This window comes from Notechis scutatus, chromosome Z (genome assembly GCF_049901735.1).
Source record: "Notechis scutatus isolate UNSWTSFEM ecotype Mainland chromosome Z, rNotScu1.2, whole genome shotgun sequence".
In the NCBI taxonomy this organism is placed as follows: domain Eukaryota; kingdom Metazoa; phylum Chordata; class Lepidosauria; order Squamata; family Elapidae; genus Notechis; species Notechis scutatus.
In genome coordinates this window covers 54,068,565-54,096,106 of record NC_142025.1, presented here as the reverse complement: position 1 = coordinate 54,096,106, position 27,542 = coordinate 54,068,565, and the positions used below count along the sequence as shown (strand labels likewise).

At 41.9% G+C, this 27,542-nt stretch overlaps 1 protein-coding gene across 4 annotated transcripts in view; it reads left to right on the top strand.

Moving 5' to 3' along the window:
* ZNRF2 (zinc and ring finger 2) overlaps nt 1-27,542 on the top strand; it is a 282,520-nt gene that overhangs the window by 120,257 nt on the left and 134,721 nt on the right. For all 4 annotated transcript variants that reach the window (XR_015745759.1, XM_087946147.1, XM_087946146.1 and 1 more), the window contains exon 3: nt 22,469-22,574. Coding sequence is in view for 3 of the 4 variants with exons in the window: in XM_087946147.1 (XP_087802273.1) it covers nt 22,469-22,574 (106 nt within the window). In the remaining variant the exon portion in view is untranslated. The remainder of the gene's footprint in view (nt 1-22,468; nt 22,575-27,542) is intronic.

The following is a 27,542-nucleotide window of genomic DNA, read 5'->3' as shown; positions in this document are numbered from 1 at the left end:
CTACTATATCACATGACCTAAAATGGACACCTTATATCAAAAATGTCATCAAAAAAGCACAACAAAGAATGTTCTTTCTGCGCCAACTCAGAAAGCTCAAATTGCCCAAGGAGCTGCTGATACAGTTGTACAGAGGAATTATTGAGTCTATCATCTGCACCTCTATAACTGTCTGGTTTGGTTCTGCAACCCAACAGTACCAACACAGACTTCAGAGGATAATTAGGACTGCAGAAAAAACAATTACTACCAACCTGCCTTCAATCAAGGACCTGTATACTGCACAAGTCAAAAAGAGGGCTGTGAAAATAGTTACAGACCCCTCACATCCCAGACATAAACTGTTTCAACTCCTTCCCTCAAAACGATGCTATAGAGCATTGTTTCCCGAAAGCCATCACTCTGCTAAACAAATAATTCCCTCAACACTGCTCAACTATTACAAAGTCTGCACTACTATTACTGTTCATCTTTTCACCACTCCTTATCACCCATCCCCTCCCACTTGTGACTGTATGACTGTACCTTTGTCGCTTGTATCCTTACGATTTATATTGCCTGTTTCCTAGTATGATTTGATTGCTTATGGTACCCTACGACTATCATTATGTGTTGTACCTATGGTTCTTGACTCTTGATGAATGTATCTTTTTTTAAATAAATTTTATTAAGTTTCCAAATTTCAAAAACAAAAAATAAAACTTTATACAACAACATAAAATAAAACTTGATGTTATACAACATCAAGACATCTTTTGCATCTCCTCACATTTTTCAGTATATGTATTTACTTATTCCTTTACCATTACATCTTACTCTTACTATAAATCAATATCTTTTATCCTTACATCTCAATCTTCCCCATGGTATATTTACATATTTACATATTCCCTCATTCTTTTCCTAATTGCCTTTTTATTTTCTTTTTATTTCTAAACCACTCATACCAGGCATCCCAGGCCCTATAATAAATTGAATCTTCTCTGTCTTTCATTTTCATCGTTAGCCTGTCCATCTCTATACAATCTATTATTTTTTTTATAACCATGCCTTCCGGTGGAACCCTTTTTTCCTTCCAGAGTTGAGTGTACGAAATCCTTGCAGCTGTTAATATGTGTAACATGATATGTCTATCTTATTGCATTTTTGTGTTATTATACCTAATAAAAAAGTTTCCGGATTAAATTCAATTTTCTGATTCGTGATTTCTTCTATCCATTGTCTAATTGTATTCCAATATTTTTTCATTTGCTGGCATGTCCACCAGGGATGAAAATAAGTGCCTTTTTCTTTTCCACATTTCCAACAATTTGGGTCTGAGTTAAACATTTTTGCCAATCTAGCGGAAGGAAGGTGCCATCTGTAGAACATTTTGTATTGATTTTCCTTGTATGCTGTGGATGTAATTAGTTTGTAATTTGATCCCCACATTCTCTCCCATTTTTCCAGGTCTATATTGTGGCCAACATTTTTCACCTATACCATCATCGTCTCTTTGACCACCTCCTCTTCCATTTTAAAATCTAGTAGAAAGTTATATATTCTTGAGATCATTTTCTTTTCCATTTCTTGTAGAATTTTATCTAATTGATGTTTTTCCATGCAGAAACCAAATTATTCTTTGTCCTTCTGATATCTCGCCTGAATTTGCATGTATGGTCACCAATCTATCTTTATATTTTGTTGCTGTAATTCTTGTCTCGTTTTTAATTGTCCATGTGTGTCTAATATGTCTTTGTAATTCCTCTTTTTTCGCAGATCCATTGCATTTGGGTAGATTTGTGCTTCCATAGTTGACAGCCAGTTTGGTATTTTAGTATAATGATTCTTTTTAATCTTGTTCCATATCCGAATTAATGAATCTCTAATCACGTGTCTCTGAAAATATGCATGCTGTTTACATTTCCCATCCCATAGGAAACTATGCCACCCTCTCTGCAAGTTGTGACCCTCTATCGACAATACTCTTCTATTTTCCAGGTTGATCCAATCTTTAATCCATACCATAGCCGTAACCTGATAATACATTTCCCAGTCAGGGAGAATGTATCTTTTCTTTTATGTATACAGAGAGTATTTGCACCAAGACAAATTCCTTGTGTGTCCAATCACACTTGGCCAATAAAGAATTCCATCTAAATAATTCTATAAATATGTGTCAAATTATTCAGAGTACTACCCTAACCTTCGTTTATCAGTAGCTGTGTCTTGCATTACACATGAGAAATATTAATAAATACATATATTCTTTTGTTATACAAGATTTACTAGGGTCATTCCATGTCAAGTAGTCTGGGGGGGGGTGTCACTGCTTGACCAGGGATTTTGATGAATTTTTTTGTGAACATGCACACATGTCCCCAATGAACATTGGTAAAGTGTTATGTTTGCCGATGCAATACTTGCAGAGATATAGCCATTCTCCGTTAGACTGCTATGAGAGTTCAGTACAGGATAACCTCCGCCTCCATCACACGACAGTGACAAGTTGTTAACCTTGCCTCCATTGTCATGGTTACCCCAGCTTTCGACTCAGTCCCTCATCAAAGTGTGTTCTGTGATCTCTCACGAAGTGTGTTCTGTGATCTCTCACGAAGAGATAGGATTTCTGTTTGTATTGTTGGCAAATGCAGTGATTCCTGCTTTGAACTTGGTGATAAACTCCTGGGGACCCGGTAGAGCCAACATGACGCCATGTGGGATGGGAAGTACTCTTCCCTTCCCGGAGTGATTCCAGGACCAGAGACCTTCTCCTGGTGCTAAGGACACTCTGTGGCCACCAACAGTGCTGTAAGTGATTGCGGCAAGTGGGTGGAGTGGCAATAGGGGCTACATTGCCTACAGCCAGGCCAATTCCCCCTTTTAAAGCCACACGACATTCCCGCATCGCTGGAATAGCCTTTGCTGTCAGCGTCGAACAGCTGATTGGCACTAACTGCGGGGCATGATAGACCAGTCCTCTTGAGGCCTCACAATGCAACCACAGCTCACCTGGCCTTAAAACAGAGAGAAAATATCGTCAGACACCTGTCCCTCATTAGGAGTTATGGAAGGTGAAACAGGTCGCAAAGAGGCTCTTTCCTCTATGATGGTGCAGGCCTCTTCAAGGTCCAAAAGACCTTGGGAGTCCTTCTGGAGCAGAGGTCCCTGACATTATGGGAGATGTGATTTCAACAGCTATCAGGCAGGGAAGTGCAGATGGAATTCAACATCTCCTAAGCCCCTCTGTGGGTTAGCCTCTGGTTTCTTAAGAGTTCCTAAACAAACCTTCCCTTATGAGGTAGTTCTTATTGACAAGCCTCAATTGGTTAAGCACACCATGCAGGCCTCGCAACTGTCCCATAGTGACTGCTTCTACTGAACAATTTGAATGTAGTCACTCTTCTGATTCTGAAGAGGAAGAAGGGGAAGTGAGGGATTCAAACTTATCAGAGGATGAAGGCATTTCTCCTGAACTGCCTGTGTTCACAGGATTATTTAAGCCTATCTTATTTAAGTCCTTCTTACATAAAGCAAAAAATACAGCACATTTAATCCCAGATGAGGCCACGGTGGAGCCCCTTCCTGAAGGGCAGACACAAGGAGATTCGCTATTCTCACAACCTACTGTCCAAACAGAGGTTTTGCAATCTCCTAAGTTATTTCTGGATATGGTGCTGAAGCAATGCGCCTCTCCAGGCATTGGTCCTAGCCCTTCCACTACTGATAAGAGATTTTACAATGTGGGTCCAGATCTAGCCAAGGCCTTGCAGCTCCCCATGGTGGACTCCCCAATAGTTAGCTCAGCATCATCCTCAGGGACCCCTACGGAGCCAGAGGACATGTTGAAGGGGGAGGATAAGTGTCCTGAACAGATCCTGCAAAGATCTCAACAGGTTTCGGCCTGGGCGGTCCGTGCCTCAATGGCAGCTTCGTTTTCACACTGGTGTCGCTCCGCTGGCTAAAACAGATGCAGGAGCATGTGCCGGCTTCAGGCATCAGAGTACATCAGGATTTGAACAAAATGATAGCTGCCACTTTACTGTAGATGCAACTCTCAATTCAGCTAAATTTGCCACTAAGGCCATGATATCTTCTGTCATGGCGTTGAGACTGTTGTGGCTCTGCAACTGGCAAGCAGATGCTAGGAGAAAGTGGAAGGTGGCTTCAGCTCCTCTGAAAGGGGACAAGCTGTTTGATGATGTTTTGGAGCCCTACCTAGTGGAGACCAGGGACAAGCAGAAAATTCTTCCTTCTACTTTCAAGAGGTCAGAAACTAGGCCTGCTCCCTACTTCCACCCATCTTCTTTCTGTCAAGACTCTGGTTCCAGGTTTGCATGCTTCCAGAAGACCTTCCCAGCTTGGCAAGATCACCAGCCAGGTAGACAGCTTCCTTCTTCACAGGGAAAGCGGCCCTTTTGAGGAGGAGGAAGTCATTCTTTCCGATGTTCCAAGTGACTGCATGTCTAAACCCCCCCCCCCCATCGGAGGCCAACTGTCTCTCTTTTCTTCTCAATGGGAGAACACATCTGACGCCTGCGTTTTGCAGACTGTGAGGTCAGGGCTTTGTCTAGAATTCCTCTCCAAGGTTTTTTATTAGCTGTCCCATTTCTAAGGACAACACTAGAAGGGTCCTCATGGAAACCTCCATTCAACACTTAGTGGATATTCACACTATACAGGTGGTACCGGAGGATCAGCAAGGGCAGGGATTTTATTCCCGGTTGTTTGTCATCCCCAAGGCCTTGGGGGGGCGGCGGCTGGAGAGCAATCCTGAACCTTAAACATCTGAATAATTATATCCTTTACTGGCGCTTTAAAATGCAGACGCTCCAAACCAACGTTTAGAGAATGTTCAGGAGGGTGACTTCCTCACATTAATAAATCTGATGGAGGCATACCTCCATGTGCCAATTTGGCTGTTTCATTGCAAATTTCTCCATTTCTATTACAATGGACAACACTATCAGTATCAAGCTTTACAGTTTGGGCTTTCTTCAGCCCCCGGGGTATTCACAAAAATACTGGCTGCCCTTGCGGCCTCTTTATGAGCCCTGTCAGTAAGAGTTCAATGTTACTTAGATTATATTTTAATTCAATCGTCCTTGGACCTCACTGCCAAGATAGACCTTCAAATTACTTTACCGGTGTTGCAGTTGATAAATATCAAGAAGAGCCATCTGCATCCGACCAACTGTCTTCTCCATTTGGGAGCGGTCATAGACGTGGTATCCTGCGAAGTTTTCCTGTCTCTAGATCATCAAGAGAGTTTGCAATCCTTGGCCAAGCAGATCCAGCAATGATGGACAGTACCCTTGTCTCTTCTGTTACAGTTCTTGGGTAAGATGGTGTCTTGCATATCCATCGTCCCATGGGTGCAACTTCATGCCCAGTCATTACAGTGGTTCCTTCTGCCCTACCAAAGTTTAGGCAAGAGCCACACTGCCATCAATGTTTTGGTCCCTTGGTCAGTTCTCCGATGTTTCTGGTGGTGGCAGTTTTCTGCCATCATCAAAGGTCAGCTCTTTAAGGACCCAGCTGGGTGGTTGTCACCACAGATGTCAGCCTCTACGGTTGGGGAGTCCATCTCCAATCGGAAATGCTCAGGTTCAGTGGTCTCAGTTGGACAGCACTCGACTTATCAATTGGCTGGAGCTCAGGGCAATTCATCTGGTCCTCAGGAAATTTTGGGGCAAAGTGGTGGGGATACTGATACTGACAGACAATGTGGCAGCCAAGGCGCACATCAGCTGTCAAGGGGGAACCAGATCCAAGACTTATGTAGGAGGCAGAGCGGTTAGGTCTTTGGGTGGAGAGGCCTCTATTGTTTCTCAGGGCAGAACACATTTTGAGGGTCGACAATGTACAGGCCGATTGGCTAAGCAGAGCCAAAATAGACTACTCAGAATGGTGTCTCCATCTGGACTATTCAGGGAGATTGGAATCTTCGGATCCCTGGTTGTGGATTTGTTTGCCTCCTCAGACAATGCCCAATTTTCAGTTATTTCCCCAGGCTCACCACACCAGGGGCGGAGGAGATCAACGCCCTTCGGAGCCAGTGGCCACCAGGTCTTTTGTACGCATTCCCACCTCTTCCTCTCATTCTGGCTGTAATCATGTTGGTGGAGAGGGAAGAGGTTTTTCTCCTGACCCCACATTGGCCCAGATTTCCCTGGTTCATGGATCTGGTGAACCTATCGGTGGCTCAACCTTGGAGGATCCCCCCTTCCAAGATTTCCCTCAGCCAGGGAGCTCTGCTTCATCCAGAGTCCCAATGGCTCCAGCTAGACACATGGAGATTGAGCGGGGATCTTTAGCCAAGGACAGCTTCTCTTCAAAGGTCATAGCAACTATCCAGACATCTAGAAAAGCATCTACCAATCACATATATGATGCAACTTGGAGGATTTTTTGTGCTTTGTATAATAAGACTAATTGTTTGGCCATTGATGATTCTATTAGTGACATTCTGGAATTCCTCCAGGATGGTCTGGACAGGGGGCTTTTGCCCAATACTCTCCACAGACAGGTAGTGGCTTTGTCTTCTGTCTTATCTGCGGGGACATTGGAGTCCATTTCTCATCATCCCCTGGTCCATAGATTCCTCAGAGGGACCACGAATCTGCGACTACTGGTAGTCCATAGGTACCCTACATGGTACATGTCTAAAGTTCTACAGACTTTTACGGGAGTTCCATTTGAGCCATTGCGATCAATTGGAATGAGGTTCCTCACAATCAAGGTGGCCTTCTTGGTGGCCATCACGTCAGCTAGAAGGGTTTCAGAACTGGCAGCACTCTCTGTTAGGGCAGATCTCTGCATTTTCCACCATAACAGAGTGGTACTGAGGGTAGATCCACTTTTGTTCCGAAAGTTAACTCTTTGTTCCACAGAGTGCAGGATCTGGTATTGCCAGATTTTTGTCCAAACCCTAGCCACGAGCTGGAAAAGGAGTGGCATGCTCTGGATGTTCGCAGAGCATTGAGGATATATGTGAACATCTTACGGAACATCTTCGTTCCGTAAAATGGAATCACTTTTTGTATCCTTTCAACCGGCCACGTTAGGGAACAGAGTCTCTCCATGTATGAGATCTGGTAATGGGAGGGAGGAGGATGTCTTAATATTTTTCAGACCACGATGACATCTGTCAAGATCCCTGTGCTGAAAGCTGAGTAATCATGGCAACAGAGGCAAGGTTACCAACTTGTCAGGCTCAGTCACGTGATGAAGGAGGCAGAGCCTACCCTGTACTGGACTCTCTCACAGTCGAATGAGAAAGGGCATCTCAGGTAAACCAACGTCCCTTTGTTTGACTCTATACTGCAGCCTTCTACAGTATGGCTCTGTGGTTCCAGCAACTTTGAGACATAATATCTCCAGCAATATTTTGTTGAGAGAAACAAAACTTGGCCATCTTGTGCAACTTTTTGTGCTCTATTAAACAAAATAATAACATTCTCATGAGTGATCTCCATCTAGATAATTTGGAGCAAAGTTGACTGAAAATATTGTGGCTCAAAAAAAGATTAAAGTTTGCCTTTTTATATCTCTGGAAGGGTGATATATGTGAAACTTTGTGCGTAATAACTTAGCAAACACAAGGTTTTCGAATATAAAATTTCATTTCCGACTGTTTTCCAATAGTTTACAAATTGAGCGTAAAGTTGACGTTTTTTGTAAAAATGCCAAAAATAGGGTATTTTCAGCCCTCTTTTACAAAAAAAGACCTTCTGGAAACTCTGTTAAATCATTCTCATTAGAAAGAGCTTGTTTCAAACCCCTTAAAAAGTAGTATTGGTTTTTCATCGCTGACCTATAAAACCCGAAAAATAGGGACAAAGTTGAGGATGTTGCTATGGCAATGTCACATGCATTCTATTTTTTTGTCTTGTTTGTTTTAGTACTATCATTAGTACTATCATATTGCATTATTACTATCATATTGCATTTGTCCATGGTGACATTGTCACTACCAGTTCAGGCACTTGAACCAGCAAACCCATCACCATAGGGGGCATGCCCAATAGTCTTGCAGTACCGGTAGGTTTCTTGATTCAGAATCCCAAGCCTGTAGTTTGGTTTCTTCATTGATATTCCAAAGCCTTGTGTGGGTATCTGTCCGGTTCCCAAGCTGACAATTGGGCAGCTTATCCTAGATTCCCAAGCCTAAAGCGGGTATCTTATATGGTTGCCAAGCCAAAGTCCATATTGTTTGTATGAACTGCCAAATTCCAACGATCGCTTATTATTGAATTTACGTGCCACCTTCTTTAGCATCACTTCTGGGAATTGATACTGTTGACCTAATGATGTAACTGAAGGTACTGGAAAACATGCAAATAAGTTATGGTTCTGAAACCAACAAACATCTTGTCTCTCAGGACAATAAAATGAATGAGCAAGGCCTCACAGATGCATAAATGTTACCAGTGCATCATTTGTTCGATTGAAATTTCCATGACTTGCCTACCCACCATTTTTTGTCATAAATGCAGGCAACATAACAACCGGAGAATATGTTGGCCAATTTTAAATTTGGATCCTTGATATTGGACATTTTGGCCGCAATGTTAATCATATCATTTGAAACTTTGCTGACAGAAATCGAATTTGAATCAACTGGCACAAACTGGTGGTGATCTCTTGCCCCAGCTTTCCATCTTTCTTTTTGCAGCATCCTGCTTTCTTCGATTTCTTTCTTTGAAACATATATATATTTAATTCCGTGAATGTTTCCGTCACAAAAGTTGAACAGATCTGTCAGCATCAGTATTTGGTTGGTTGATGGTCTTTGGAGGCTGGCTCGAACAACCAGACGTTTATTCATGCCACCAACTCTGTTGCATGGTGATTTGCTGTGACTTGTGCCAAAAAAAAATAATTGTGCCCTAATTTCAAAATCATGTTTTGATTGCACAGATTGACAATTTTTTTTGTAATTTTTGTATTGTACTGCTGAACTTTCACTAAAGTAGTATATTCTTGTAATCTTAGTTTTAATCATCAAATACTCCATCAACTTCTGAACAAACATGTGCACAGAAACCATATGAAGTTGTATATGATCAGAAATAATGCAACGGTTGATAATTTGCCATCTTTATCGACATAATAAGCAACAAACGAGTGAGTTGCGAATTCTCCCAGTGAAAGCCTTGAGCAGCATCTTGGACAACAAACATAGTGTCTTTTATAGCCTGTAATTCCAACACAATTTCTTTGCATATTCCACTCATCTTTATTTTTGTTTGTTCTTTTTTTTCTGTCCAAATGTCCTACAGTCTTTTAATCCAATCAGCAACACTTTTCAAACTGTAAGTCCAATATCCATGAATCTTTATATCTCAAAGTTAAACTGTTTCTTAAATAATCCAAGGGTAATCTCTTCATAAATCTCTCCACCAATTAAATTTTATCTTGTAATTTTCTGGGGTCTATTAGTAATACAATTCATTTAATTTTTCTTTCAATTCTTCTTAAATCGAGTCTTTTCAAAACTTTAGGAATCTACAATATTTTCTTTTAGCAGCAGGTGGAGCTCTTAAATCAGTTTACACTTTCCACCTTTTTTCCTTGGTTTCTTTAGTCTTTTTCAAACGTTCCCAATATTTCAAAAAATTAGATATATATTCCTTTTTGTAAATGGATTACAGAATTTTAAATAATGCCTATCCAAAGCCAAATCCTGCCCAATCACAAAGTCCAATTTTCAATTATTCTTTAACAAGTTTGCTTTAGTCTTCCTTCATTTTACTTTACTTTCTTTTTTCAGTTTTTAAAGTTAAAATTTTTAGTATAACAAATTCTTCTCCAATATTTAATCACTGCCAGTTCAAAGATCCTTGTGAGTCCTCTTTTCTGATATTTTTTTTAATCAAGGTAATGATTAGTAATTCAAAAGTATTCTCATCCAGTTCACACACCATTCACCGTCTCTTCGCTCCTGCAGTCTTAGGTGGTCAGACTGTTCCTGTCTTTATGGCAACTATTTTGGTTGCCGCTGCAGCTCGTCTTCGGATGAGGGGGCTTTCCATGTCAGGAAGGAGAGATACAGCTCTCTTCTACCTGGCAGGCAGTCCCCATTTTCTTCACCACCCCTTCAAGGTGGTTATGGCCCTAATTGAGGCGCTCTGATGAGGTGAGCTCAGAACAGGACTGTGGTATTTGTGGAGCTCGCTCCAAAGGCAACGGAAGTCCAGCCGGAAGTCCAGAATCCTTCAGCTGCCTTTTTAATCAGGCAGCAATGAGTTGATTTTTCTTCCTTTTTACTGCCTAGCAACAGCAGAAGGAGAGCCACAGTCCAAAGGTAGGGTTGCTGTTCTGGAGGCCACATTCACTCGCACTGTGGTGGGGCTCCACCTAAGGGAGAGCCAGGGGCCTAAGATATCTAAGGAAATGAAAATCCTCATTTCAGAGGCTACATCACATGGAATTGTTACAGGTTTGCAGCAAAAACACCAATCTGCCTCCCTGGCATCCGAACCTTACCTGCATCTCCGCCAACAACCTCAGCTCCCAACAGGTTGAGTGCCAACCTTCCAGGGACCTCCATCTCCCGGTCCTTTTTTTATATATATAATGCTTTATTGAGTTTTTTTCCATTTATACATAATACCAATAGTACTGTGACATTATACACTGCTCAAAAAGATAAAGGGAACACAAAAATAAGACATCCTAGATCTGAATGAATGAAATATTCTTAAATACTTTGTTCATTATATAGTTGAATGTGCTGATAACAAAATCACACAAAAATGATCAATGGAAATCAAATTTAGCAACCCATGGAGGTCTGGATTTGGAGTTACACTCAAAATTAAAGTGGAAAAAAACACTACAGGCTGATGTAATGTCCTTAAAACAAGTCAAAATGAGGCTCATTAGAGTGTGTGGCCTCCACGTGCCTGTATGACCTCCCTACAATGCCTGGGTATGCTCCTGATGACGTGGTGGATGGTCTCCTGGGGGATCTCCTCCCACACCTGGACTAAAGCATCCCCCAACTCCTGGACAGTCTGGTGCAACGTGGCGTTGGTGGATGGAGCGAGACATGATGTCCCAGATGTGCTCAATTGGATTCAGGTCTGGGGAACGGGCAGGCCAGTCCATAGCATCAATGCCTTTGTCTTGCAGGAACTGCTGACACACTCCAGCCACATGAGGTCTAGCATTGTGGTGCATTAGGAGGAACCCAGGGCCAACCGCACCAGCATATGGTCTCACAAGGGGTCTGAGGATCTCATCTCAGTACCTAATGGCAGTCAGGCTACCTCTGGCGAGCACATGGAGGGCTATGCAGCCCCCTAAAGAAATGCCACCCCACACCATTACTGACCCACTGCCAAACCAGTCATACTGGAGGATGTTGCAGGCAGCAGAACGTTCTCCACGGCATCTCCAGACCTTGTCACGTCTGTCACATGTGCTCAGTGTGAACTTGATTTCATCTGTGAAGAGCACAGGGTGCCAGTGGCAAATTTGCCAATCATGGTGTTCTCTGGAAAATGCCAAATGTCCTGCACAGTGTTGGGCTGTAAGCACAACCCCCGCCTGTGGGCGTCGGGCCCTCATACCACCCTCATGGAGTCTGTTTCTGACTGTTTGAGCAGCCACATGCACATTTGTGGCCCGCTGGAGGTCATTTTGCAGGACTCTGGCAGTGCTCCTCCTGTCCCTCCTTGCACAAAGGCGGAGGTAGCGGTCCTGATGCTGGGTTGTTGCCCTCCTACAGCCTCCTCCACGTGTCCTGATGTACTGGCCTGTCTCCTGGTAACGCCTCCATGGTCTGGACACTACGCTGACAGACACAGCAAACCTTCTTGCCACAGCTCGCATTGATGTGCCATCCTGGATGAGCTGCACTACCTGAGCCACTTGTGTGGGTTGTAGACTCCGTCTCATGCTACCACTAGAGTGAAAGCACCACCAGCATTCAAAAGTGACCAAACCATCAGCCAGAAAGCATAGGAACTGAGAAGTGGTCCGTGGTCACCATCTGCAGAACCACTCCTTTATTGGGGATGTCTTGCTAACTGCCTATGCTTTCCACTTGCTGTCTATTCCATTTGCACAACAGCATGTGAAATTGATTGTCAATCAGTGTTGCTACCTAAGTGGACAGTTTGATTTCACAGAAGTGTGATTGACTTGGAGTTACATTGTGTTGTTTAAGTGTTCTCTTTATTTTTTTGAGCAGTGTATATATACATTTGTGTGTCCTATCAAAACTTGCAATACACAATACTTTCATACCTTCTTATCTATTAAATACATTATTTACATTTTCTATTCTTACGTCTATTATCAATCCAAATAAACAATCCCAGTCCTTTTATGAGGAGTGCAAAATCATTCTTGGAGGATGAAGACCAGAGGTACTTGGCTTTATGAGAAGATAAAGACTTGATCCCGGATCCCCTGGCATTCACAGGACTTTTCCGTCCAGCCCTATTCAAGTCCCTCCTGCATAAACCAAAACCACGGCTCATATGGGAGTTGAGTCCCATTTATCAGAGCTTACAGGACCCAATTGACCATCTATTTTCAGAGCCAACTATGGCATAGGAAGAGATTCCCTCACTGAAGTTATTTCTGGACATAGTCCAGAGACAATGGGCTCAACCAGGGTCATTTCCCACTGCAAGTGGGAATGACAAAAAGTTTTTTAATAGGGGTCCAGATCTCACTGAGGCATTCCAATTGCCATCAGTGGATGGGATGGTGGCGGCCTTGACCTCTTCCACCATTTTGTCTGGTGACATAGTGGAGAGAAGACAGAAGACAGGAGGGGGGAGCTGAACTTCCGCAGGACTCATCAGGCAGCTGCCTGGGTGGTCATGGCAGTGACAGTTGCCTCCCTTTTTAACATGACCTCCTTGCTCTGGCTTTGCCTGAGGATATTCACCTGAGGATATTCAGCTCCACCAGGCTATCAAGAAGCTGGTGGCAGCAACCAAATTTTCAGCTGATACTACCTTGAATGCAGCTCATTTTGCCTCCAGGGCCCTCGCCTCCTCAGTAACATCCTGCTACCTGCTATGGCTTCGCCACTGGCAGTTGGACACAAAGTCTAAGTGGAAGCTAGCCTCTGCCCCCTATAAGGAGAGCAAGCTATCTGGGGAGACCCTGGAGCCCATCCTACTGGAAAACAAGGATAAAAGGAAGGTTCTACCTTCAATGGGCAGGTGAGTGGACCGCCGTCACTCGCCATACTTTCGTAGGCTGACCTTTCTGTCGACAGACACCAGCTTTGACACTCCTCAATTTCAGCGTATTTGCCAACCAGACAGAGGTTTTCGGGACAAATCCAGACAACAATTTCAGGGCAAGCGGCCATTCTGTGGGTCAGGAAGTTGTCCTTTTCATTGCTCCAAATGACTGCTGTCCAATCCTTCCATTGGGGTTGCCTAAGCCTATTTGCGGACCAATGGGAAATGACCACGATGGATCCTTGGATCCTAAGGATGATGAGACTAGGACTCATGCTTGAATTCCTCTCAGTACCCACGAAGCACTTCATCTGTTGCTCTGTTCCCAAAAACAACATCAGGAGAGGCCTCATGGACACTGCAATCCAACACCTGTTGGACATTCATGCCATCAAGTCAATTTCAGAGGGCCAATGGGATCAGGGATTCTACTCCATTCTTTTCATAGTTCTGAAGAACTCGGGGGTGTGGAGAGCAATTCTGGACCTCAAGAAATTCAACGTCCACCTGGTCTACAAATGTTTCAAGATGTTATCCCTACAGCCCATCCTGGAGACCATCAGAGAGGGCAACTTCCTGACCTCCATTGATCTGACAGAGGCATACCTCCATGTGCCTATCCTTCCATTCCAGTGAAGGTTTTTGAGATTCTCCTATGCAGGGTGACACTTCCAGTACAGAGCCCTACCATTCGGCCTGTCCTCGGCATCCAGGACCTTTACCAAATTGCTGGTGGCACTGGCTGCACACCTCAGGACAATTCCCATGTACGTCCAATGCTACAGTTGAAGTAATTCCCCGTTAGGAGAATGAGCGCACACAGGGAGACGTAGTGAGAGTGGTGAAGAATAATACACAAACAGCACACAGATACACTGTACAGTAAATGTAGGTTTTTACTTCCAATAAACATTTAAGCACAGTCCAAGATAAGCATTCCAAGTCATTCATGGGTAAGGCAGTCAGTGTGCAGTTCAGGGATAATCCAAATATCAAAGTCCAGTATCAAAAACAGTTCAGTAACAGACTTACATCAATGATCAGTAACAGTCATTAGGAGGAATGGCAGCTCTCTCCAACAGAAGGAACAGATACTCACACTGAGACTTTCTGAGACTAAACAAACCAGGTTTCTGGCTCTATCTTATGGCCGTTTGAGAAACCACACCCAATTACAGTTTTAGGATTCTCTTAAAGACATAGTATTAAAATGTCTATCCTAGTTTATATATTTCCAACCCAAATAACTGTTAGGTGACTTACATTCCTAACAGCTACCTTGACAATATCTTGATAAAATCATCCTCTCACTTTTGGGCACAAGAGGATCTACAGACCACGATCCGGGTCCTCCAAGACCACAATTTTTCAGTCAACTTTGCGAAGAACCACCTGGTTCCCTCCACTCTCCTAATACAACTCAGTGCGGTGATAGATACCAGGTCATGTGAGGTTTACCTCTCCCAGGTATGTCAGGACAGCATTAAGTCGTTAGCGAGTCGGATCCGAGAAGAACAAACTGTTTACTTTGCCCTCCTCTCACAGCTCCTAGAGAAGATGGCATCCAGCTTATCAATTGTCCCTTGGGCACGACTACATGCCAGGACCTTACAGTGGTTTCTTCTACCATACCAAAGGTCTGGCAGCAGCAACTCAAATAATGCCAGGGTTCAGGTTCCACCCAAGGTGCTTCGATCCTTCCAATAGTAGATGTCCCAAGCCTTAACCAAGGGGTGTATTTTCAAGCATCCCAACCGTTTGACTATTACATTAGATGCCAACTCCAATGCCAGATGGCACAGGGGTGATGGTCTCCAGAAGATCTGGAGTAAAACATTAACTGGTTGGAGCTCCGGGAAGCACACTTGGCCCTCCATCACTTTCAGGACACTGTCTCTGGACACCATGTCCTACTTCTAACAGACAATGTAGCTACCAAGGCTCACATCAATTGCCAGGGGGGCACACATTCTAGGTCTCTCATGGGTGAAGCATAACAATTAGGACTCTGGGTGGAGTCACCTTCTCTCCCATCAGGGCGGAGCACATTTTGGGGACAACGAACGTGCAGGCGGACTGACTCAGCAGGGCCACAGTAAACCACTCCGAGTGGTGCCTGCACCCGAACCTCTTCAGAGAGCTATTTTAATAAATTTTAATAAATTATTTTAATAAATTAGTTGATTATAATCCTAAATATAATAAAATAGCTTATGTAGTAAATATATATAATTCAATAAGTATAGATAAATATGTGTTTGGTTATTTTCTTTTTTTATATACTATATCTTATAACTTTCTTATAGCTCAATTAAGTCTATGAATCATTATATAGCAATTAATTAGTTATACATTAATTGATCAATTAGTTGTTATCCAAAGTATCAAATTGTGGAAAGATATAAAGGGTATATAGGGTATAGCAGTTATAAAAAGTGTAGCAATCTATAAAATAGGATACATAAATTAATTCTTTTTACAATCAGCTATATATATGTATACATTGTTATTAGTTTTTTTTTAAATATGCAAATTTGAATTTAATACTTAGAAATTATTCAGCTTTCTTCTTTCTTCTTTTCCCTTTCTTCTGCACACCATCAAATTACTTTCCTCATTTCCTGTTTCATCAGCTGTCTTTAACTACTTAGTCACTTTCACTCTCAAATTGCACAGTCACAGTTTTTTATCAGTGGTTCCACTCTCTGTTCAACTACAGTTCTCCATTAAAGTTCCAATTGTTCTCTCTAACGTCTCTTTTCTGCTCTGCTAATAATCAGCCCAAATTGTAGTTTTTATTCACAGAGTTTCGATCTTTTCTTCTGAGGCGCTCTCTCTCAGCTGTCAAACTGTTCTTTTCCAATTGTTTCCTCCTCTCCCTTTCACTTCACTACCCCCCCTCCCAATACAGCGGTGGCTGTATTCACTCTCCCTGGAGACTCCTTCTGTCAAGAATCTTTCACAGGACTCTCTTCTCTCACCTCTCAAAAACTGTCCCAGTCTGCCGTTCTTCTTCTGATGTCTTGCATTGATCCACTTTCTTGTTTCCTGATCGCAGCTGGCTGTCACAGCTTCGGACCCGCCATAGTTGCCAGGTTTCTTTCGTGCCGGATTCAAAGGGCTTCCCCTCGTTGCAGCAAGAAGTTGCTTTCCTCCACTCTGCTCCTAGGTTTCCCCTTCTGATTCGTGTGTCTCTCCAAGCTTCACGATGCCTCTGAGAGCTTCTAAGCACAAAAATTTGGATACAGGATTGCAGAAATCTCTCTCCTGCTCTGCTCTGCCATGACCTCACCACTGGAAGTCCTTGTATTTTTCTCTTCCTTGACTCAGAGTTTCCAGAAATCAAAATATCTGGAAGTTAGCAATGTTGAAACGGAATTTGTACTAATATTACTGCATGGCATGCATGTTCTTTAGGAACATTAATGTGAATTTCACATGATTATTTTTTATTAGATCTATACAGTAAGAAATTTTCCTCTACATTTCTTAATCAATGAAAGTGACATTGGTTTGTCTGCTGAATAGAATTTACAGGTAGTCCTCGGATTATTATTACAATAGAGCTCAGAATTACAGTTGTAAGTTGTGATATGTGATTGAGGTACCCATACAATTGTCTCATTCACAATCCTATGCAGGATTGTTAAGAGAGAATTAATTGCCTCAAGGCAGGAGAGGCCCATTTATAGGCCTGGGCCTGCACTGAAGCATTCTTCCCAGCTCTCGTGTGGCCTATGCCTGGCCTCCCAGACTTTCCCCCACCCTCTGAGCCACTCTTACCTATTTCCCACACCACTGGGTCCTGCCAGATCCCACAGCCTTAGGTCTCCTCCCCATCCCATCATTCCTTGCCCCACTTACCTCTTGCAAAGATCATTTTATTGAGGAAACTCCCAACCAACATAATACACAGCCTTCCTATAGAGATCTTAGACCATTCTTTATAATGCACTTTATAAGGAAGTAAATGAGAATAATATGTAATGAGATGTAAATGTTTACAGTGTTTTAACAACTGACGATTTATAGATGATCTGGATCTCTCACATTGTGTTTACTACTTTGTTGGACTTAGCTTCTTCACTTCATTTTTCTTCAAATGTTACAATTTTATTAGCTTGTGATTACAATACAATGAAAATATTAAAATATTTTGTGACAGAATTAATTCACAAAGGAACCAACAGACTGGAGAGATGTTATTAATTCAAATTAACAGATTACAGTAAATAATTGATCTTATTTCCAGGCAGGAATAAAGCAAAAAAGTGTTATGTGATTTTGATATTATATAGAATATGGGTGTCAAACTCGATCGCATCACGTGGTGTATCGTGACTTTTTTGCCTTTGCAGAGCTGTGGTGGGCGTGGTCTGCGTGATGCATCTGGCCCGTGGGCTGCCAGTTTGACAAGCCTGATATAGAAGATTAATCAAGGATAGCTTGACAGTAGGGCAATAAAGGAACACATGTACATTATAGTTGGTAGGATTGAAAGTAGTATAAGGGAGATGCTGGTAATTTTCAATGTAAGAGCAGAATCGACTCACTCCTTAATAGTTACAGTTTAGTAGTTAGATACAGTTTAGATATACAAGTTATACAAAAAGTAAAATAATTCTGACAAACATGTTTCCTTTATAAAAAGTCTCAGGGTAAGTTATAAATGTAAGTGTTTGCATGTATTTGTGTCTAAATAATAAATACAAGTATATGACTATGTATATGACTATGTATCAGAATGGTCAATCAAATGGCAATTTCAAATCTCAACAAATAAATGCTCTGTCTTACATATTGGCAGAAAAATCAGAAAATAAAATACAAGCTAAATAGTCAAGACCTTGAGGATCCAAACTTTGTCAAGGATCTTGGAGTACTCATCTCAAATGATCTAAAAGTGCTAGAGCCCACTGTAACTACATAGCCAAAAAGGCATTAAGAGTTGTTAATCTAATCATATGTAGCTTTTTCTCTGGTAATATCACACTACTAACTAGAGCGTACAAAACATTTGCTAGACCTATACTCAAATACAGCTCATCAGTCTGGAACCCATATCATGTATATGATATTAACACAATTGAGAAAGTCCAGAAATATTTCACAAGAAGAGTTCTCCGCACCTCTATTCATTGCAGAATACCTTATGCCACCAGACTTGAAACTCTAGACCTAGAAAACCTAGAACTACGCCACCTCCGGTCCGATCTAAATATAGTATATAAAAATCATACATTGCAATGTCCGACCTGCAAATGAATACTTCAGCTTCAATCATAACAATACAAGAGCACACAATAGATACAAACTCAAGGTTAACCACACCAAACTTGATTGCAGAAAATACGACTTCAGCAACAGAGTGGTCAATGTTTAGAATACTCTACCTCAGGGGTCCCCAACCACCGGTCCGCGGACCGGTACCGGTCCGTGGAACAAGTCCCTACCGGGCCGCTGGTTTGCTGGGAGCCGCCATCTTTTTTTGATGAAAAAGTGCTTCCAGTGAGCTTTTCCGGGTAGAAAATGCCGGTACCGGGCCGCGCCATAAAAAAGCTTGGGGATCACTGCTCTACCTGACTTTGTGGTTTCTTCCCCAAACCCCAAAAACTTTAACCTTAGACTTTCTACTATTGACCTCATCCCCTTCCTAAGAGGCCTGTAGGGGGCGTGCATAAGCGCACCAATCGTGCCTACCGTCCCTGTCCTATTGTTTTTTATTTTTCTTATAAGTATCTATCTCATGTATTCAAAACTATATTTATTCTTATACCTGTATCTTGTAAGCAATTGACAAATCAAATACTAAAAAATAAATACTAAATAATTCAGCCTTAGTTCTATTCCTGATCTCCACATTTCCCTATTTCTTTTATACGGGTAGTCTTCGATTTATGATAACAATTGAACCCAACATTTATGTTGCTAAGTGAGAAATTTGTTAAATGAATTTTGCCCCATCCTACAACTTTTCTTGTTACATTTGTTAAGTGTATCATTATAATTGTTAAGTTAGTAACACCATTGTTAAGTGAATCTGGCTTTTCCATTGATTTTGCTTGTCAGAAGGTTGCAAAAGATAATTACATGATCCTGGGATACTGCAACCATCATAAATATGAAAAAAATGCCAAGCATCTGAATGTAAATCATGTGGCCATGGGGATGCTGCAATGGTTACATGTGTGAAAAATGGTCATGTCACTTTTTTCAGTGCTATTGTAACTCAGAATGATCTTAGTGATGGTAGTAAGTCAAAGACTACCTGTACTGTTATAATTCATGAACATGTAAAAATATTTGGGATTTTCAGTTTTCTCATCCTCTGTATTGTTGCAAGTCTAGATCAGCTCTGATGAGAAGAAACTATATTAATGAAGGACTGCTGCGTGGCAGCTTCCCTACCCAGGTTCCTGGATCTCACCATAGGGCTGGCGGTGGAGTTCCCCAGGCTTATAGTTCTGGAGGACTTCAACCTGCCATCCCTGGGGGTGGGGGCAGAGGTAGCCCAAGATTTTATGAAAACCATGACTTCCATGGACCTGGTCATCCAGGCTCAACTAGGAATAGTGGTCACACACCCAATTTAGTGTTCTTGTCGGAGTAGTGCCTATGTGACCTAGAAATGGTGGATTTGTCCTTGGTCCCCCTGTCATGGTCGGGTCACAGTCTGATGTCAATGAGTTTCTTGAAAGCTGTACCCCCCGCACAGGGAGGCAGGACCTATTAGATTGGTCTGCCTCTATCAACTAATGAACCCTAATGGGTTCCAGAAGGAACTGCGGTCCAGCTGAACTCTTTGCACTGTTTGGAATAGGAAAGTGACTGAGGCTCTGGCATCTATGCAACCTCTCCTCACCCATAGACCTCTCTGGTATACAGAGGAATTGAGAGGAATGAAACTGAGATGTCTAGAACGTCGCTGGTGGAAAACAAGTGATGAACTTGATCGACACGGGTAAGAGCTGCTATTAAGGCCTACCTCATTGCAATTCGTGTGGTGAAGTGTAAATACTTCGCACAAATTGCTTCTGCAAATAATTGCCCAGCGACCCTCTTGTAGGGGAGCTGCTGCTTCCTGGGGAAGGAGGAGATTGAGGTCTACCTGAAGGGGCACGCTGAGGAATTTGTGGATTTTCCTGGAAGACAAAATCGCTCAACTTCATTCCCAGTTAGATGCCAGCATGGTTGATGGTCCGGTGGAAGCCCCTGAGGCAGGTTCTTGCCCTGTTATCTGGGAACAGTTTGACCCTGTTGCTCCTGAGGAAGTAGACATGATCCTAGGGAATATGTGTGGAAGCACCTGTATTTTAGACCCATGTCCCTCCTGGCTTATGAAAGCTTTCTGAGAGGTGACAGGCGGGTGGACAGGTGATGATTAATGCTTCCTTACAGGAGAGGTAGTGCCCCAGCACTGTAAGAAGGCTGTGGTCTGCCCTCTTCTTAAAAAGCCATCACTGGATTCCATCCTGTTGGATAATTTCTGACCAGTCTCCATCCTTCCCTTTTTGGGGAAGGTGGCTGAGAAGGTGGTTGCGTGGCAGCTCCAGAGGTTTCTGGATGAAACGGATTATTTGGGTCCCTACCAGTCAGGATTCAGGTTTGGATATGGGACAGAAACGGCATTGGTTGTGCTTTTGGATGATCTCTGGCAGGAACAGAATGGGGGTAGTACGTCCATCTTTGCTCTACTTGACCTCTTGGCAGCTTTCAATACCATCGACCATGGTATTCTTCTGGAGAGGCTTTGGGGGATGGGTGTGGGAGACCATAGTCCACTACCATAGTCCACTTCCTTCCTCTGCAGCCACTTTCAGTCAGTGTTGAAAGGAGGGGAGAGATCCAGCCCTCTCCCACTGCTTTGTGGAGTCCTGCAGGACTCCGTACTCTCTCTGCTCCTCTTCAACATTTATATGAAGTCGTTATGTGAGATCATCCATCACCATGGACTTGATATCATCAAATATGCTGATGATATTCAGCTGTATGTCTCAGCTCGTTGTGAGTTAAGCGATGCTGTGTCCTCCCTCTCACAGTGCCTGGAGACTGTTAGAGCAGTGAGTTGAAACTGAACCCTGGCAAGACTGAGTGCTCTGGGTTTGGAGTTCTTTGGCCTATGGAGAATTGCCACCTTTGGTCTTGGATGGGGTGGCACTACCCTAAACAGACCCTGTGCGTAATCTGGGGGTTCTCCTGGACTTGCGACTCCTGCTCAAACAGCAGGTGGCAGTTTGTGGCTAGGAGGGTCTTTGCACAACTATGGATTGTGCACCAATTATGCTATTTCCTGGACTGACAATTCCTAGTCATGTTCACTCATGCCTTAGTCACTTCCTGTCTTGACTATTGCAATGCGCTTTACATGGAACTGCCCTTGAAGAGCATCTGGAATCTCCAGTTGGTGCAAAATGCAGCAGCCCATATGATTTTGTGCAGACCTCGGTGTGTACATGTATCAAATCTTCTGTAGGAGCTCTATTGGTTGCCTATTTGCTTCCAGATACAATTCAAGGTGCTGGTTGTCACCTTCAAAGCCCTTCATGGCTTGGGACTAGATTATCTGGGGTATCGTCTTTTGCCAGTCACATCTACCCAACCCCTAGAGTGGGGAGGCAAGGAATGTTGTGGGTTCCATCCCCCAGGGAGATACATCTGGTGGGACCCAGAAGAGGGGCCTTCTCCATGGTGGCTCCCTCTCTCTGTAACATCATTCCTCCAGAGATTAGAATGGCCTCCACTTTAACACTCTTCAGGAAGGTGCTGAAGACCTGATTCTATCAGCGGGCCTGGGGAACCCAGAGTGGGATGGAGCCCATTAAATGGCTCGTGTGATGTGTTTACCGGGGTGATGGGCTATTATATTATTTGATTATTTTCTTTTTATTAGTTTGATTATTTATATATGGTGTATTTATATTCCGGTAAGCCACCTTGAGTCACCATGTGCAAATAGACAGCAATATAAATTTTCTAAATAGATAAATAAAATATATCCTGTGAAATTGAAAGTAATCACGACAATGGAATGGAAACAGTTTTTTGCTGCTGAAATGGAATGGCATGTCCTGGAAGAACATATGGTGTATTAGCTGAACAAGAAGAGTGTTCCATTCACAAAATCTTGCTAATACCTTTGTTCTTGTTTTAATAGCTGTAAGCATGTGAAGCTGTAAGCATTGTAAACCAAATTGCAACAGATTTCCTCACTTGGAAACCAGACATTAACTTTGTGAATATTAATTGTGTCTATATTAATTTTTCTGTTTCTATAGAGGATGTGCTGAGTAAAGATGCTGGAGAATGTGCAATATGCTTGGAGGAACTGCAGCAAGGAGATACAATAGCACGATTGCCTTGTTTATGCATATATCATAAAGGGTGAGTGCATACAAAATATAATTCAAGAACTAATTTTTGGACTACATTTAGAGGCATGTAGGCAGAATCCACTATACTATGCCTTTCCTTTTTTTTAAAAAAAAACAACTTTATTCTATTTTCAAACAGTCTAAAAACAAAGTAAAAGTATACACACAATTATATCAATATCAAAGACATCATTTATATTTCATAGCCTTATTTCTATGCATAACATCCTATTACATTACAATTACATATTCTTTTCCCTATTCTTATTCCATATTTATATCACTTATTTCATCGTATACTTTCCATTTATTCTACATTCAAAGTATATAATTTCCTATTTTTTACTTAATTACAGCATTATTTTTTGTCCTATTCTTAAACCATGCATACCAGGTGTCTGAGACTATAGTATATCGATTCCTTTTTGTGTTTTAATTTTAGAGTCAGCCTGTCCATTTCTGCGCAATCTAATATTTTTTTATAACTGCTCCCTCTGGTGGTATATTTCCCTGTTTCCAAAATTGTGCATATGAGATCCTAGCAGCAGTTATGTGCAGCATAATATAGTTATGTGCAGCATAATATAGTTTTAATGTATTTCCCTTTTATTATCCCAATAAAAATAATTCTGGTTGAAGTTCAATTTGTTGTTTTATTATTTTTTCTAGCCATATTTGAATTGTGCTCCAATATTTTTTAACTTCTGGGCAGGTCCACCACATATGAAAATTTGTGCCCCTTTTTTTCTTGCATTTCCAGCATTCTGGGTTTTGATTTGCGAACATTTTTGCCAACCTGATGGTGGGTAAGTGCCACCTATAAAACATTTTGTACATGTTTTCTCTGTACGGTGTAGACAGTGTTAGTTTATCATTTGTCCCCCACATTCTTTCCCAGTGTTCCAATTCTATATTATGTCCTACATTTTTCACCCAGGCTACCATTGTTTCCTTAACTACCTCTTCTTCCATTTTAAAATTTAAAAGATAGTTGTATAATTTAGATATAATCTTTTTTTCCGTTCCTTGTAAAATTTTATCTAATTGTTGCTTATCCAAATAAAATCCAATTTTTCTTTATCTTTTTTATATCTTGCCTGTACTTGCATATATGGCCACCAGTCTATATCTATATTTTGTTGTTGTAACTCCTGTATAGTTTTTAATCTTCCATGTTCATCTAAGAGATCTTTATAGTTTCCCTTTTTCACCAATTCCATTGCATTCGGATATATTAATGCCTCCATCGTCAACAGCCAGCATGGCATTTTAACGTAGTAGTTCTTTTTAATTTTACTCCATACTTGAACAAGTGCATCTCTAATTTGGTGTCTCTGGAAGTAGGCATGTTGTTTTTTTTTTTTTGTAAAAAAAACTATGCCATCCTCTTTGCAAATCATGTCCTTCTATTAATAATATTCTTTTGTTTTCTAGATTAATCGAATCTTTTATCCGTACCATGGCTGCCACCTGGTAGTACATTTCCCAATCTGGTAGTCCAAAGCCACCCCTTTCTCTCCTATCCTGAAATAATTTCATTTTAATTCTAGCTTTTTTCCCAACCCAGACAAATTTAGTTATTGTTTTATCCAATTCCCCCCTAAAAAATTTTTATCTAATTTTACCGGTACGGTTTGGAATAGATATAGTATTTTTGGTAATATAGACATTTTAACTGCTGCAATTCTTTTCATTAATGAAATTTATATTTCAGGTGGGGGCTTGGTTGCGCTCAGGTTAGTCTTAGTTGTTGGGGGATTTGAGCTGGTGAGCTGTGATCCTGCTGTTTGGCTTCGCGTTTGTGGTCGTGCCGCATCTTCATGGTGGGCATCAGTTCGCTTCATGTATGGGTCGGAGGGGTTTGAAGTGGGTAGTGATGCAGCTGCAGTGCGGCTTCTGGTCTGTGGTCGTGTCTCATCTTCTGTATGGGTGTGAGTCTGCTTTCTACGTGGAAGTGTGGTGGTAGCATCTTGTGTGGCCCTCGTGGGTGTGGGTCTGGTGTCATTCTTCATGTTAGGTACTCGTCTGTTCATGAGGGTGGGTTTCCAAATGGCTGGTAGGCAGGAGGTGTCATCTCGTTTATTCATGCTGTGTGGGCGTTTTCTATCTTTATGGCTTCTCTGATTATTCTGTTGTTGAAGTGTTCGGTTTTGGCGATAGTTCTGGTATTTTTAAAGTCAATCTCATGTCCTGTGGCTTTGAGGTGTTGGACCAGGGAAGAGGTCGGTTCTTCTTTTTGATTGAGTTCTTGTGTTCTTCAATGTGTGCACTTATTCTTCTGTTAGTTTGTCCGATGTATGTGGTGGGGCAGGCGGTGCAAGGGATTTCGTATACTCCTTGGTTTTCTAACTCGATTTTGTCTTTAGGGTTTCTTAGGATGGTGGATATTTTTCTGTTTGTGCAGAATGCTGTTTTAATGTTGTGTTTTTGGAGGATCTTGCTGATTTTGTCTGTAGTGCCTTTTATATATGGGAGGAGGGCTTTGCCGTTCTCTTGTTCTCTGTCTTGGATTTTGGTTGGGGTTTCTTTTTGGATTAGGTGGGTAATCTTCTTTCTTTGGAATCCATTGGCTGTTAGTACGTTAGTGAGAGTGTGTAGTTCGGTTTTTAGGTGTTGTTCATCGGCTAAGCATTTTGTTCTGGAGATGAGTGTCTCGGCTACGGAATTGATCTGTGCTGGGTGATGGTGTGAGAGTGCGTGTAGATAGCGGTTTGTATGTGTTTTCTTCTGGTAGATGGTGTGTCCTAGGGAGCCATTGGATTTTTTTTGTATACTAAGACATCTAGGAAGGGAAGTTGATTGTTAGCTTCTGTTTCCATGGTGAATTGTATTTTGGGGTGTAGGCTGTTGAGGTGTGTAAGGAAGTTGTTCAGTTTTTCTTTCCCGTGTGGCCAGATTATGAAGGTGTCATCTACGTATCTGAGCCAGAGTTTTCTAGAGCTTGTGTTTCAAAGTATTCCATGTAGAGGTTTGCGATGACAGGTGAGAGGGGTGATCCCATGGGTGCTCCTTCTATTTGTTTGTATTTTTGTCCGTTGTAGGTGAAGTATGTATTGGATAGACAGTGGTTGGTCAGATCTAGGATGTGCTTGGGGGGGTTGTATTTGTTTTGGATGGCTGTCAAGGCTTCTTTTATTGGCACTTGGGTGAAGAGGGATATGACATCAAAGCTCACTAGTAGGTCGCTGGGTTGTAAGTTTTGTTTCTTTATGATCTCGATGAACTGGAATGAGTTTTTTACGTGTGAGTTGATGGATTCTGCATAGGGCTGTAGTTGTTTGGCGAGAAATTTGATTAGGTTTTGTAGAGGTGAGCCTATGGAGCTGACTATTGGTCTAAGTGGGGTTCCTTCTTTGTGTATCTTGGGGAGACCATAAAGCTTAGGGCATCTGGATGATTTCTCTCTGGATATGATTCTTTGCTGGATTTCTTCGCTGATGGGGGAGGCTTTTATTTTGGATCTGGTGGTTTTTTCTAGGTAGGTGGTGGGGTCTGTGTTTAGGGGTTTGTATGTGGGGCCTTGGAGTAGGTTGGTTAAGAAGGAACTCCACTCCGACCCATACATGAAGCGAACTGACGCCCACCATGAAGATGTCCTTTGTCTTTGTTGTTCATACTCTGCAATCGCATTTTCAATGAATTTTGAAGCAAAGCCCAGAGTTTCACCTTGTTTTGTAATATTTCTTTCGTGTTTCTAAGTTCCATTTAATGCCAGAAGAGATATTGCCATTTTACAGCTTTCTAATTAGCAATTTAGTCGAAATAGTGTCTTTAAATTTAATTTCCTACAGTCAGTCAGCTTTTAATTTCTTCCTCTCAAATTTTAATCCTCAGCTAATCCAATGCCAAATCCATATCAGAATCAACAATTAATCCAAGGGCAGAATCTTCCTGTTTTTTCTTTGTTTCAATTTTTCAAAGGTTTTGTTTTATTGTATCAATTTTCCTTACAGTTTTAAGAAACAGAGTCTTTTGAAGGAAAAACAAGTTAGATTTAACTCAGATGGCACTCTTTGTTTTGACAAGTCCACACCCCCTCTTTTCTTTTTTCTTCAGAGCTTTTAAAACCACAATCTTCCAAAAAGGTCAAACCCAATTGATATTACATTTTCTCTTTAACAATCTATAGTTCAGCTTTATTAGTGCCTATATAGAATCAAAATATACTTATCCAAATTGATTAAATGATTCCTTCTCCAGCTTCTACCTTTCTTGGTTCAAAGCCCCGCCACTGTCAGAAGCAATTCACACCTTTTTTGTCCTCTTTCTATTCACCACTTTAAGTCCTTTTTTGAAAATTCTTTGAAATGTTAATCCTGGGGGTACCTTCCATTTAATTCTATTGTCCCGTTCCTCCTGCTGTTTGCTTCTTTCTCTCTCTCCTGCACAAACTTATTCCAGTCTAATCTTCCCCTTCAGGGTGGCCATTTTAGACCACCGCTTCAGGCATCTTCGGGAGGGAGCAATTGCCAAGCCAGGGAGGGGATTTGCGACTCTCCTCTACCTGTCTGATGGTTTCCCCTTCCTCCGCCATCCCTATGAGTCGGCTTCTGCCCCAAATCTGGTCGATCGGGGCTCTCCACCAAAGCATGGACCAAAGCCGCACAGTCGTGGTCAACTGTCTTCGGGGAAGCTCAAAATGGGAAGAATCATGTTAACATTTTGAGTGGTTGGCAACTGGCTTGCAGTTGCAGTGATGCACAGTCACATGATTACATTTTGTGACTTTTTGCCATTTTCTGGCAAAAATACTGCTACGGACTTACAGCCACATGAAAATAGGAGGAGGAAGGTATGTTGGTCACCTTGAGTTATTTTAAAAATAATGAAGGTGGATATAAATAAATACATAAATAACTGTGTGGCTTGCTTAAAAATCATCATAAAAATGTTCATAACATTGTCGATGATGACTTGACTTAATTGCTACAATGAGTTAAGAGCAAATTTCCATTTTCAACTGTGGTTGTAAATCAAG